General features: G+C 39.5%; 1 protein-coding gene across 2 annotated transcripts in view; it reads left to right on the top strand.

Moving 5' to 3' along the window:
• The window catches only part of LOC136877776 (very long chain fatty acid elongase AAEL008004), a 163,049-nt gene that overhangs the window by 135,019 nt on the left and 14,045 nt on the right, over window positions 1-13,985 (top strand). For both annotated transcript variants that reach the window (XM_067151992.2, XM_067151999.2), the window contains exon 8: window positions 7,944-8,080. In XM_067151992.2, coding sequence (XP_067008093.2) covers window positions 7,944-8,080 — 137 coding nt within the window. The remainder of the gene's footprint in view (window positions 1-7,943; window positions 8,081-13,985) is intronic.

Genomic DNA, 13,985 nt, shown 5'->3' with positions numbered 1-13,985 from the left:
TTTTTCGTTTTTTAATGCTTCTTAATGTGCATGATATCCTCTTGCGTTGTTGCTTAGACGATGTTAATGATCTGGAGGTTTTGACGATGGGTTGTCGAACGCACTCGGGACTTTGTGCAAACAGTTTGTTTCAAAATGCCTCCACAGGAATGGGTCTAATGGCGATAAATCCGATGACATGTTGGGCCAAGGAATACGTCTTCCTCTTCCTAACTACTTTCTCGCATTTGTCTCATTCAGATGGTTATGGACGTCAAACGTCCAATGTGGTGGAGCCCCATACCGCTGAAATCACAGCGTTAAAAGTACTCTAGCCTAGAAAGTGCAGGTAGCGTGCGTCTGTGAATTGGCCTTCAAAGAATAAGGCGGTCACCCAAGATTGCACACCATGCACTACTCTCCCTTGCACTTGATAGGCTGTCTGTTGCACGCAGTACGTATTGTCAGCACTCCAATACTGTTGTGTCGGTTGACGGTACCATTGTACCATTGTTGTGAAACTGAAATTCGTTCCAAAACTGGATTTTCGAAAGGGATACTGAATCAGTTCCGATATTTCCTAACAGTCACTGAAATATATTCATTCGATATCATAAATACCGATGGATAGATCGAATCACGAATGAAGAGATACTGAATCGAATTGGAGAGAGGAGATCGATTTGGCTAAATTTGACGAGAAGAAGAGATAGAATGATAGGACACATCTTAAGACACCCAGGACTTGTTCACTTGGTTTTTGAAGGAAGTGTAGGTGGTAAGAACGGTAGGGGTAGACCAAGGTATGAATATGACAAGCAGATTAGAGCAGATGTAGGATGCAATAGTTACGTAGAAATGAAAAGGTTAGCACAGGATAGGGTGGCATGGAGAGCTGCATCAAACCAGTCTATGGACTGATGACTCAAACACACACATAAATCCCGCCCGTAGAACTCTTACTTTAGCTTTATGCTCATGCAGTATTCACAGTACGGAAGCCTAGCTGATGCTCACCTGTTGTACAATTGCCCGTGTACTCGTGTGTGGGTTATTGCAAGCTGAGTGCAGAATACCCTCCGTATTTTCAGCAAAGGTTACGGTCCTCTCTCGGACAGGTGGTATCATCTCAAGTACCCCTGTTTTTCGTAAACGATTTTCAATACTGCGGAAGGTCTTTGCAGTCGGATGTCGCCTGTCGGGATACCTTTCCTGATACAGACCTAGTCTGCAATGAATTTTCTCTTGGTTCCCCATAGATAAGGATTGTATCAACGTATTCGTCCGAGGGATACGTCTACGTGGCAAATGACTGAAGCGACTTCATTCCGTACTACAAAATTGCTCAGTGTTCAAAATCAGGCATAGCGGCGTTTTTCAGCTTGCATGTGGCGCACGCAAACATGCTTTTAAGCATTGATGCTTCATATCTTTGAAATTATTTTTGTACGTGTAGGATTCGAACTGTGCCTTTGCTGGCTGGACCTAGTGTTTACATGCACTCTTTCTTCTGGTATGGGCTAGAGCAGTTGATATTTCTCTGTCTTATACTTGGCTTTGACAATATGAAAGTGACTGAGGTATGAGCGATGCTAGTAATGCCATTCCTTATGCAGCCAGTCCCTGCTAGGAATGGTGTGAAACTGTTGCTCATAGGGTCGGTTGGTGCATACATTTCAGTGGGCTTGGAAGACTGATATATAAAATCAATGTCTGGCTCAGTGAGGAAAGCAACGGGAAACTACCTCACTCCTCATTTACCTAATACGACTCTTCACTGATGCCAGGGCCATATCACTTGGTACATCTTAACATAATTACATGGTAGACTGGCGTACGATAAATGGTTGAAAGAAAGTCACACTTTTTCGAACGGTGTATAGTCACACGGTGGGAACCATAAGTTAATACTTTTCAGAATCGTTTGCACGATGTGCATACAGTGGATTGATACCATACGGGATGCCAGCAGAGAAATATCGGTTTTACGATGATTACACTCGTTTGTTGGGCTGCGAAAAAATATTGGTAGGGACAGCTGATTCACCTATACATAAAATACACTCATAAATAATACACTAAATGTTACACGACTATGCATAAATACTGATTGTTGTAATGCATTGCGTACTTTTAAATGATTTAATTCATATGAATGACTGGATAGAAATAAATATTCAAGAATTATGTGCTTTATATAGCACGGAATAGAACTAAGGATGGAACACAGAGACCAACAATGCATTTTCTGGAGTATTCCTTTCCTTATTAGAATCATCGATTGTAGGGTGCTATCAATATAACAAAATCGTAACAACCGTGCGTCTGTACATTAACTATTTTGGCGAAATTTCCGTACAATTATCCGTTTCAGGTGTGATAATGGCCATCTGCATATTTTTTAGCTTCGGTGTTTGTTTGTCTGGTTACTTGTCTGAGTTTTTATAAATTGAAAACTACTGGATATATTTCTACCAAACTTCATATTTAGAATCCACCTGTGCTTGGGTAGGAGCAAGGGCCAATATTATTTCTGAATACCAAAATTTGCTGGGGGTTCATTCGCATCCGAAACCATGATTTTGCACTCCAACAAAATACGCACATCCAAAATGAATGAAAATCTACCATCCTTAAAGGAAATCAATTCCTAAAACTTTTTGCTCAAGCGCATCATTTCGATAGTAGGATTAATAAGGGAGATATCGTTAACGGACAGTTTTTCATCACAAGTCCCAACGAACTAAACTCAAAAGCGGGTGTGTGTAAAGCATATTTCTTATAAGTTCAAAACTACTGAAGATATTTCAACCAAACTTTATATTTAGCATGCACCTATCCAAAGGTAGGTTTTAAGATCCATACCATTTCAAATTCCTGAAATGGACCTGGAGGTTTATAGGGAGCTGAAAGAGTGATTTTACTCTCCCACAATATATGCAATACCCACCTGACTGGAAATTCGGCCAACCTTGATGGAGATTCTGGAAAGTATTAACTTATGGTTCCCACCGTGTGACTATACACCGTTCGAAAAAGTGTGACTTTCTTTCAACCATTTATCGTACGCCAGTCTACCATGTAATTATGTTAAGATGTACCAAGTGAAATGGCCCTGGCATCAGTGAAGAGTCGTACTAGGGAAATGAGGAGTGGGGTAGTTTCGCGTTTTCTGAGCCAAATGCTTTGTAGCTATCATAATTTTCCGAAACAAATATGCTACTCTGAGAAAATATTACCCAACTTTCACCCTATTCGATGTTTCTAACTAAATCTCATCCATGAATATATGAGCTACAAGAAAATATCATAGGACCAGCCATTTAAGCCACTAAATATGGCGCTTATGGTACAATATTTCAACTTTGAAATTTCTTCCTGTAGAAGTCACCTATGCATGCACCTTTTTGATCTATTTCAGATGGTTTTATGTATGTAACTGGTTCTTACTAAAGCTAATGAAAGAGAAATGAGGTCTCAATTAATGGTCTATGTGAGACTTCTATGTCATCAGTATTATGATATTGTTTGAAGAGATTTACAAACATTGCCAAAAATAAATAAATCTTTTACATCCTTTATTTTCAATGATTCAACTTGCACTCCTGTTAGCATTATAATAGGTGGTCTAACATACATTAATTTCGTAATGTTCTGACAAACACTCTTGTACTCGGTATTTTCACTTTTGTAGAACAATTCACATTAACTGAGACTTCATTCCTCTTTTATTTGTTTTAGGAAGAGTCTTTGACAAGCATAGAACCATAAGAAGCCAAGACATATTCCTGTTCAGTGAAAAACTTACAATTTCTGGATATGATGCACAGTATTTCATGTGATATGAAGATCTAAAAATTACTACAAACTCAATTTAGAAAGATTATAGTTCTCTCTGATACTTCAACTAAACTACAGAATAACACATACGGTTGCTGTTGGTTAATTTTAGGAGAGAGATTTCATCTTGTCCGCCTCTGTGGTGTAGTGGTTAGTGTGATTAGCTGCCACCCCCGGAGGCCCGGGTTTGATTTCTGGCTTTGCCACAAAATTTGAAAGGTGGTACGAGGGATGGAACGGGGTCCACTCAGCCTCGAGAGGTCAACTGAGTAGAGATGGGCTCGATTCCCACCTCAGCCATCCTGGAAGTGGTTTTCCATGGTTTTTCACTTCTCCTCCAGGCAAATGCCGGGATGGTACCTAACTTAAGGCCACGGCCGCTTCCTTCCCTCTTCCTTGTCTATCCCTTCCAATCTTCCCAACCCCTACAAGGCCCTTGTTCAGCATAGCAGGTGAGGCCGCTAGTTGTATCCCCCGAACCAGAGTCTGAAGCTCCAGGACACTGCTCTTGAGGCGTTAGAGGTGGGATCTCTCACTGAGTACGAAGGAAAAACCGACCCTGGAGGGTAAAGAAATAAAGAAGAAAAGAAGATGATTTCATCTTAGAAGCGCTTCGAGTAGGAATAACACGTCTCTTAGATTGCATTATAGTATTCGGGAGATAGTGGGTTCGAACCCCACTGTCGGCAGCCCTGAAGATGGTTTTCCATGGTTTCCCATTTTCACACTAGGCAAATGCTGGGGCTGTACCTTAATTAAGGCCATGGCCACTTCATTCCCACTCCTAGCCCTTTCCTGTCCCATCGTCGCCACAAGACCTGTCTGTGTCAGTGCGACGTAAAGCCAATAGAAAAAAAAAAAAAGATTGCATTATTGCAAAATTTTCAGTGGTGTGCGAGTCCTGTGATATCATTACGGTATGGAATAACTTCATACTACCGAATGGCGATCTCAAGGGTGCATCACTTTCTAAATTACGTGACTCTTCCTATCGATACGTCATTTTAACGAAGTATAAAACTTATTCTCGTTCCTTACAAATAATTACGTACATGTTTCTTAATTGTGTTATCCTGTTAATTGATGTTACTATTTCACATTTAATATTCCCCGAGTAATAATAATAATAATAATAATAATAATAATAATAATAATAATAATAATAATAATAATAATGTTTATGCTTCACAAACTACAGTTATGAGGTTTTTGAGGACGGTAAGTTGCCGGAATTTTGTCGCACAGGAGTTACTTTACGTGCGAGTATATCTACAGAGACAAAGCTGACATTTGAGCACCTTCAAATACCACCATACTCGAGCTCAGAAGGCAAGCGCTCTACCGCTTGAGCTACCCAGCCCCTCAAATACACCATTGATTGTAGTAATTCTTTCAACATGATAGCCCTGGATAAGACTGAATGTTAAATATCATAACATTGTTTAAATGATATTTTATTAAAAGTTGTACAGTATAATAACGAAAAGTTTTTGTGGAGGGTATGACTTAGATGCTGACTTTCCACACGGATGCCAAAGGATGGATTTCTGGTTGATCACTGGTAAGAAGTTTCAAGAGAGGCTAGTTGGATACTGAAATACGAGGTAGCATCATCAAAAAATATGCGTTGACAGGGAAGTGACAAAATCGGACAGCGGCGCTAGGTTCGATACATTTCTAACTAGCGTCCTGTACTTTGAAATTATTAACAAAATAGGAAAACAACTGATAGTAAATCTGCCACCTGGGCGACAGCCGTAAATGCAGATCAGTGGGGAATGATGTCTGATTATGGGGAGTGTGTTTTCCAGGTTCAGCCGGCCCCGTGGTGTAGGGTTAGCGTGCTTGCTCCTTACCCGGAGGCCCCGTGTTCAATTCCCGGCCAGGTCAGGGAATTTTACCTGGATCTGATGGCTGATTCGAGGTTCGCTCAGCTTACGTGATTAGAATTGAGGAGCTGTTTGACGGTGAGATAGCGGCCCCGGCCTTGAAAGTCAAGAATAACGGTCGAGAGGACTCGTCGTGCTGACCACATGACACCTAATAATCTGCAGGCCTTCGGACTGAGCAGCGGTCGCTTGGTAGGCCTAAGCTCTTCAGGGCTGTAGTGCCAGGAGTTAGTTAATTAGTTAGCTTTCCAGGTGTAGTGGGAATGGTTTGCGAGCATTATTTGTAAGTAAAATCCCACTTTTGTACGGAATTCTACCAATTACTATCTGCTGTTCAATATAACACCTTCCAATCGACCAAGCATGAGTTAAGGAGTTCATCTGACAGAGCAAGTAACTAAATAAAAAATATGAATACACTGAACTATAAGTACTGCTCAATTAAGATAGCAGGACTTCTACAGCCTATATGTTTTACCCTAACTTTCTATGCAAGTCATCCTCCACTATTTTAGTGCGGGCTAGAGAACATTGTGATCTACGCTTCATTTTCTGTCTGGAGGGCAGTAGTTTGGTAACACCACACTGAAAGCGAAGTATGTTACATAAGGTTAGGCAATTGAATGGGATTTCTTTGTAGTTGTGTTATGATCTATATTGAGTTAAAAAGGTTGAATGCTATATTTATCGCGCATCATATCAGCAAGAGTTATCTGAAGATTTTAGGGGTGAAAAGAAGTTAGAGTAAACAGTTACCAGAGTATTTTAATGTAACATCTTACAATAAACATGTCCAACCTGAAAATACTCTTTATAAATGATATGCCGTTACGTAACGCTTAGAAATGACTGAAATGGCTAATCAGAATATTCAAAACGCTACCTTTCTCCTACATTGGTTTATTTCGAACACTGTCATTGAGATTGGAGAAGTGGTAGCTTGTGTTAGTTTTAATGCAGGTGGCATATGAACAGTAGGTGAGAATTATACATCTGATATGTTTGGGATATTGCTTAATGAATATCAGCAAATGTACCGAATGCGAAAAGAAGTCAATCTTCTGAGTCATAAATACATTTGTAGGAATATACCTGCATTGCAAGCCTTATTACGTGGATTACCATACCACCATTTCTACGTTTTGGCATCGTAAACATTCATACTGTATGATTGTCAATTAACCTTCATAATAACTTACTATTACTAAGTAAGCTTTTAGTAGAATTTTTCTATTTTTCAACTCCGAGATCTAGAGGTAGCGTGTCTGCGATTTTTCCATTAGTTATCTCTTATTGGGAGGCCCAGGGTTCGATTTCGGGTCCGCTTAGCAATCTTCAACTGCTTACAAGGGGTGTTTCGACGTCCACTCAGCCTACGTGACAACAATTAAAGAGCTATATGACAGTGAGACAGCGAGCCCGGTCTAGAAAGACAGAAGAAGGGATGAGAGAATTCGCTGTGTTGACCACGCGTCACTTTGAAATCTGCAGGTGTTCGGGTTTAGCAGCCCTTGCTTCCCAACAGGGCTGTAACACCATCGGTTTTATTTCTTTTCTTCACATTTTATTCATTGTTGTACTTTATTTCTCATGATAAATTCTCTCAAATTCGGCCACTGTTGTAATCTCAACTTTAACATGTACTACTCTCAAGACTCACCGCACCGAGGGAGTTAGCTGTATGGTACGGGCCACTTAGCTTTAATCTTGTATTCGGGAGACGATAGGTTCGAACCGAACCATCGGCAGTCCTTAAGACTGACTTTCGTGTTTCACTTTCACACCAGGCGGATTCTGGGGCTGTAATTTAATTTGGGTCACGGCTGCTTCCTTCCCTGTTATCGCTTCTTTATGTTCTATTGTCACCGAAAATCTGTCTGAATTAGTGCGACGTTCAACCTCTAGGGAAGAGAAACTTACAGTGACGCCTAAAAGGTTAGAATAGTATATAGATCGTGGTTTATAACAACAACAACATATACTGACCTGTAAAAGCTCAAGACTAATACTTTGGTTTCTTTCGTGTCATTATCATCATCATCATCATCATCATCATCATCATCATCATCATCATCATCATCGTTGGTTTGTGGTCCTAGTACTGATAAGTTTCCATAAAGCATCTCCGGGTCCAGTCAGTTGTTTAGGACTGATTATAATTTCATTGGCAGCAGTTAGATACATTGTTCAGTAACTACAGAATCATTAAATTTCTATGTTTACTTGTGTTTCCAGGTGGTCATGGGACCCTGTTGGGACTCATCAACACGTTTGTCCACGTCATCATGTACACCTACTACCTGCTGGCGGCACTTGGGCCTCAGTATCAGAAGTATCTCTGGTGGAAGAAATACTTAACAACACTGCAGATGGTAAGGCACTGATTTACTTACAGAAAATAATAAATCAATTTAATTAAAACTGAAGGGTGATCCATTGTCTATGCATTTTTCATGTTTTCGATTTTTGGGGATATATATATAAGTTTCAGATCAATTCAGTGTCATTAGGTCATAGGTTTTCACCTTTCGTGTTTGTCTGTTTGTTTTATAATCTCGAGAAAATTGCTAAATTTATTTCGAGAAAATTTCATATTTGGTATATTTGGAGTGTACCCATCCAGAAGCAGGAGTTAATGTACCGTACATACGATTTACAAATCGGTAAATGGGCTGAAAGTTTAGAGGAACAATAAAAAACAGTTATTCACTTTTTTGTCACATACCATTGAGTACATGCAAAATCTACAGACACTTTTGTCCATTTCATAAGTTTTTCAATAAAGGAGCAAATTAATATATTCGATGGAAATATGCTCTGCCGTAGCTGACTGGTTTCCTCGCAGTTCGGCGCTAGATCTTCAGGTTGGCACGGTAACGCTTTGTTCTGCATGTAAATGCTCACATGCCCCTTATGTAGGAACATGACATCATGTTCGTCACCATCCACGTAAATTCGCGGTTTTTTGTTTGGTAACGGACGAGAGGGACGTGAACCAGCTTTCTCGTGGTGTACCGTCTGCGTGTGCGCACCAGGTCGCAGAACACGAAATGTTTTTTGACACGGTTCTTCAATGATCTAAATGTTTCTACTGATTTACCACAAACATAAGATCTTCTTCTGGTAAATGAAATGGTGTATGGCTTTTAGTACCGGGAGTGTTCGAGGACAAGTTCGGCTCGCCAGATGCAGGTCTCTTGATTTGATCCCCGTAGATGACCTGCGCATCGTGATGAGGATGAAATGATGTTGAAGACGACACACACACTTAGCCCCCGTTCGAGCGAAATTCACCAATTATGGTTAAAATTCCCGACCCTGCCGGGAATCAAACCCGGTACCCCAGTGACCAAAGGCCAGCACGCTAACCATTTAGCCATGAATCCGGATTTCTTCCGGTGTTTTCTCCTGACAGAAATTTGGCGAACATCATAGTGTAATTTTGCATTTCAGGGTATCAGGGTTGCTGAAGTCTTGCCCCTTGCAATACTTAGGAAAATATTCTATTTACGTCACATCTTCCGATATTAAGATTTCAGCCTGATACAACTGATCGTAGAAGGCAAGGCGTGGTTGGAGAAAATTATCTTCCGACAGGAGTTCGATATCCACGACATAGCAACCCTGGTATGGGAAGCTCAGTTGAGGTTTCTCCATTGTGGTCACCAACCTTCTGCCAGGAGGCAGCACTAGAAGAAGAAGAAGATACTGAACGAAATGGCCGTGCAGATAGGGTCGCGCAGCTTTGGGTTCGAATCCCATCGTCGGCAGCCCTCGCATTTTCGCATTTTCCCACCAGGCTAATGCTGGGGTTGAACCTTAACTAAAACCACGGTCGCTACCTTCCCAATCCTAGCCCTTTCCCATCTTTCCGTCACCGAAAACCTTCGATGTGTTAGTGCGAAATAAAGAAATGAAAAGAAGGAGAAAGATCTAGGGACCTATGAACTTGTAATTTGACTTCCACCACTGCCGTGGATATAATCACTCTCAATAACGTGCTTCTATGGGATACGCATAATCTAGTGACGGCCAAAGAAGTAAAGTGGATCCCATCTCTACTCCTGACCATCCCATAAAACGTTTCCTGTACTTTCGCCTCACCAGCTTCGTGTACACTTGAGTGAATCTTAGCGTATTAACCGCTTCCAACCTGACATTTAGGCATAAATAAAACCTCATCCTGTGCGCTTTTTGAATGAGAAGTGGAATGTCAAGTACAGTCAATAGAAAAAGAAGAATTGCCGGTAGCTGAAATCGAAGAATCAGCCACATTAGAGACACCGTTCAGGGTAAATCTGCATAGTACTTGCTATGGAACGGGTGCATACATAGTATCTGGTTTATAGACATCACTGACATCCGATTTCTAGATCGACGGATAACACATAACCACATAAAAAACAAATACTTCTCTACAGAGAAATGAAACGGAATAAGGGATTAGTATAACTGTTGCCCGTTAATATTTTAATTTATTCCAAAACGCGACTGTGCTTACAAGTTATTTCCTATAATAAGGGTAGCAAACACTGAGTGGATTCAAATCACTGTATTATATACCCTGCCACCCAAGCAAACACTGAGTGGATTCAAATCACTGTATTATATACTCTGCCACCCATACGCAGTGCCTCTACCACCTAAGCGAGTAAGTACATTCACTGTCAGAACATGTCGCATAACCTAAATTTAGCGGTGAAGAATATTATTAACGGCGTTATCGGAAGAATAGCTGACCTTTTACCCTTTACCTTCTACAGACTATTTAGTGTGCTATTTGTCATTTATGTGTTGTACGTCGATCTAGAAATAGAATCTCAGTGATGTCTTTAATAAGCCAGATACTTGTTTGATTCCGTTTCATGGCCAGTCCTGTACAGATTTACCCTGAGTGATGGATCTCTAATGTGGTGCATTCTTCAATTTTAGCAAACAGCCACATTTTGTGCAGATGAGTTTTTATATGATATCCTATACATGCGCGTATTTTTATATTTTCAAGATCTCACTTGTAAAATGATCTTGGTTGAAACAAAATATTGCTTCCAGATCCTTAAGCTAACACTCAGTCACCGGTATTATTGAAAGGAAAATGTAAATACTAATTCCTTCATCGGCTGTAAACGAAGAACAAGGGGTCAGACACGACATTTTAGTAACGCTTTTAAGAGTTTACTCTTGTATGTACAAAATTCATCGTACCTCGGAAGAGAATCCATTAATTTTAATTCAATTCGAAAGAAATTCAGCACATATATAAAATAACTTGTCCTGACTGACTGACTGACTGACTGACTGACTGACTGACTGACTGACTGACTGACTAATTCATCATCGCCGAGCCAAAACTACTGGACATAAAGAAATCAAATTTTGGGGATAAATTCATATTAAGATGTAGGTGCTCGCTAAGGGAGGATTTTTGGATATGCCGTCGCTAAGGGGGTGAAAAGGGGGTTGAAATGAGTGTATCTATATCTCAAAACTTTGAAAGTTTACAGATGTAAAAAATCGGTATTTAGAATCTTCTTTAAAAATAAGGAAACACGTATTTTTTGTTTTCATAAAATCCGAATAGGAAAGGTAAAAAAGATGAAAAGGAGTTGAATGCCTTAATTGAGGATACTTATATCTCAGAAACTAAAGATATTACAGACCTGAAAATTGGTATTTGGGATCTCCTTTAAAAATAAAGGAACACATATTTTTTGTTTTTGTAAAATTCCAATAGGATGGGTGAAAAAGGGTGAAAAGGGGGTTGAATGCCTTAAATGAGGATACTTATATCTCAGAAAAAGAAGATATTACAGATCTAAAAATTGGGATTTTTGGATCTCCTTTGAAAGTAAAGAAACATGGACTTTTTGTTTTTGGAAAATCCAATTAATAGGGTTAAACAAGAATGACAAATTCGGGTGATTTTTTAGAAAGACTATATCTCCAGTACATCTCAGAAATGTAAAATGTTACAGACGTAAAAATTGGTATTTGGAATCACCTGTAAAAGAAACATAGGTGATTTTTTTGGAAACTCCACTTAAGGGGAACAAAAACGGGGTGAAATTTTAAAATTAACATTTCTACAGTATATCTCAAAAACTTAAAATGTTACCGAAGGGAAATATAGTATTTTTATCCCTATTAAAAATAATTAAACATGTATTTTTTGTTTTCTGAAAAATAACTTTGGAGGAGGGGGTAAAAGTGACTGAAAATGGGGTTGAATTATTTTAATTAGGTTACTGATATCTCAAAAGCTGAAGATGTTACAGACGTGAAATTTGGTATTTGGAATCTCCTTTAAAATATACGTATTTTTGTTTTCGGAAATCCACCTAAAGTGGGGAGGGAAATTGAAAAATTAGTTGAATTATTTTGTGAGGTTACTATTATCTCAAAAACGACAGATTTTGCGGTAGTGAAAATTGGTATTTGGAATATGCTTTAAAATTAAAGAAATACGTATTCTCGGAAAATCCAATCAATGGGGGCGGGGGGAGGTGAAAGAATTGAAAAAGTTGAATTTATTGTATTAGGATATTTACTTCTAATAAAAATTAAAGTTGTTACAGACATAAAAATTGATGCTTGGATCTCCTTTAAAAACAAGGAGATAAAAAAGCATTTTGGGGGAAATCATCTTGGGGGTGGGGGTGAAGAGGTGTTGAAGTCATTTTATGAGGACATATATCTCAAAACCTGAAGATGTTAGAGTCGTGATAACTGGTATTTATAAGATTCTTTACTATTAAGGAAACAAGTATTTTTAACGGGAAATTCACTTAAAGGAGGGGGAGTGTGAAAGGAGGTGGTAAAAGTGAATTACTTTTATGGGGATACTTATATCTCAGAACTGAAGGTAACGGACGTGAACATTGGTATTTGGAATCTCCTTTTAACATAAGGAAATACGCCTTCTTTTTTTTTGCGGGTGGGGGTGGGGTGTTTAAATCAATTTAACGGCGGTGGGGTGAAAAAGGTGTTGAGACCAATTGATTTTACTGTTCATAATGTACTTATACTGATCATAAACTGATCATTTTTAATCTTTCCTGGGTTCAATTTCAAGAACCATACTTTCCTTTGGAGAACATAAAGTTAGGTTACAGTAGATTATCCTGGCATATAAATAAAAATTTAAACACATTTGAAATGAACGATAGGAATGATATTGACCGTGAAATTGTTGACCTCTGTAATAAGGTCAGTAATGCACGGAAGTATATCATTTGTGTCGCCGGAAATCTCGCGCACTTGCCTACGCGCGACGATGGTGCTTGTCACATTTTCAGCAGATGTAATTTACCGCCAAGTAGCGGTCTTGCATCTTGCTGTGGGTTCTAGACCGTCAATCATAATAATAATAATAATAATAATAATAATAATAATAATAATAATAATAATAATAATAATAATAATGTTCTGGACTGTCGTTATAATGTGCGGAACACGCTGGAAAAGGTTCCTGGCCGGGTAATGACTACGATTGCAGTCCGGCCGCGGGTTCAGTACCGCCAAGGCACCCAAGACGACACCACACCGGATCTCCTCAAGGATTTGATCCATATCAAAAATGCTTATAGGGAAAAATGGCAAAGACTTAGGGACCCAATTGACCGGACGGAATACCTGGACCTAGCCTGGGATTTACGAAATCGATTGCTGGAAAGAAATATTGAAAAATGTGAGGAATTTTGCCGTAATCTCTCAGAAAACGAGTCAGATCGCACATCTTGGCGGATTCTCTCAGAAAAGGAGTCAGATCGCGAATTTCGGCGGATTATATATAAACCGTTAAGCATTCAATTATAAATTTCAGTATAATACCGTAGCGAAGCACGCGTATCTTGCTAGTTCATATATATTCAGCCTGATGTCTATAGTCGCCTCTGTACAACATTTAATTTTACACGACGGTTTTATGTGTAGTTGGAGATAGCCAGGATGTAGCAGCAACATTCAAAGTTTTAATTAAAGAAATTTGGCACTTAATGGGAGCACTTCCTTCTGAGATGCAATATTAATATATCTAACAGTAACGCCCTTATTAAATTTAAGTTGACCGGGTGAGTTGGCCATGCGGTTAGGAGCGCGCAGTTGTGAGCTCGCATCCGGGAGATAGTGAGTTTCAACCGCACTGTCGGCAGCCCTGAAGGTGGTTTTCCGTGTTTTCCCCATTTTCACACCACGGCCGCTTCCTTTCCATTCCTAGCCGTTTTCTGTTCCATCGTCGCCACAAGACCTATCTGTATCTGTGCAAGGTAAGGTCAAAGT

Source organism: Anabrus simplex, chromosome 1 (assembly GCF_040414725.1).
Source record: "Anabrus simplex isolate iqAnaSimp1 chromosome 1, ASM4041472v1, whole genome shotgun sequence".
Lineage (NCBI taxonomy): Eukaryota > Metazoa > Arthropoda > Insecta > Orthoptera > Tettigoniidae > Anabrus > Anabrus simplex.
Note: the sequence above shows the minus strand (reverse complement) of the source record. Positions and strands in the feature narration are given on the sequence as shown.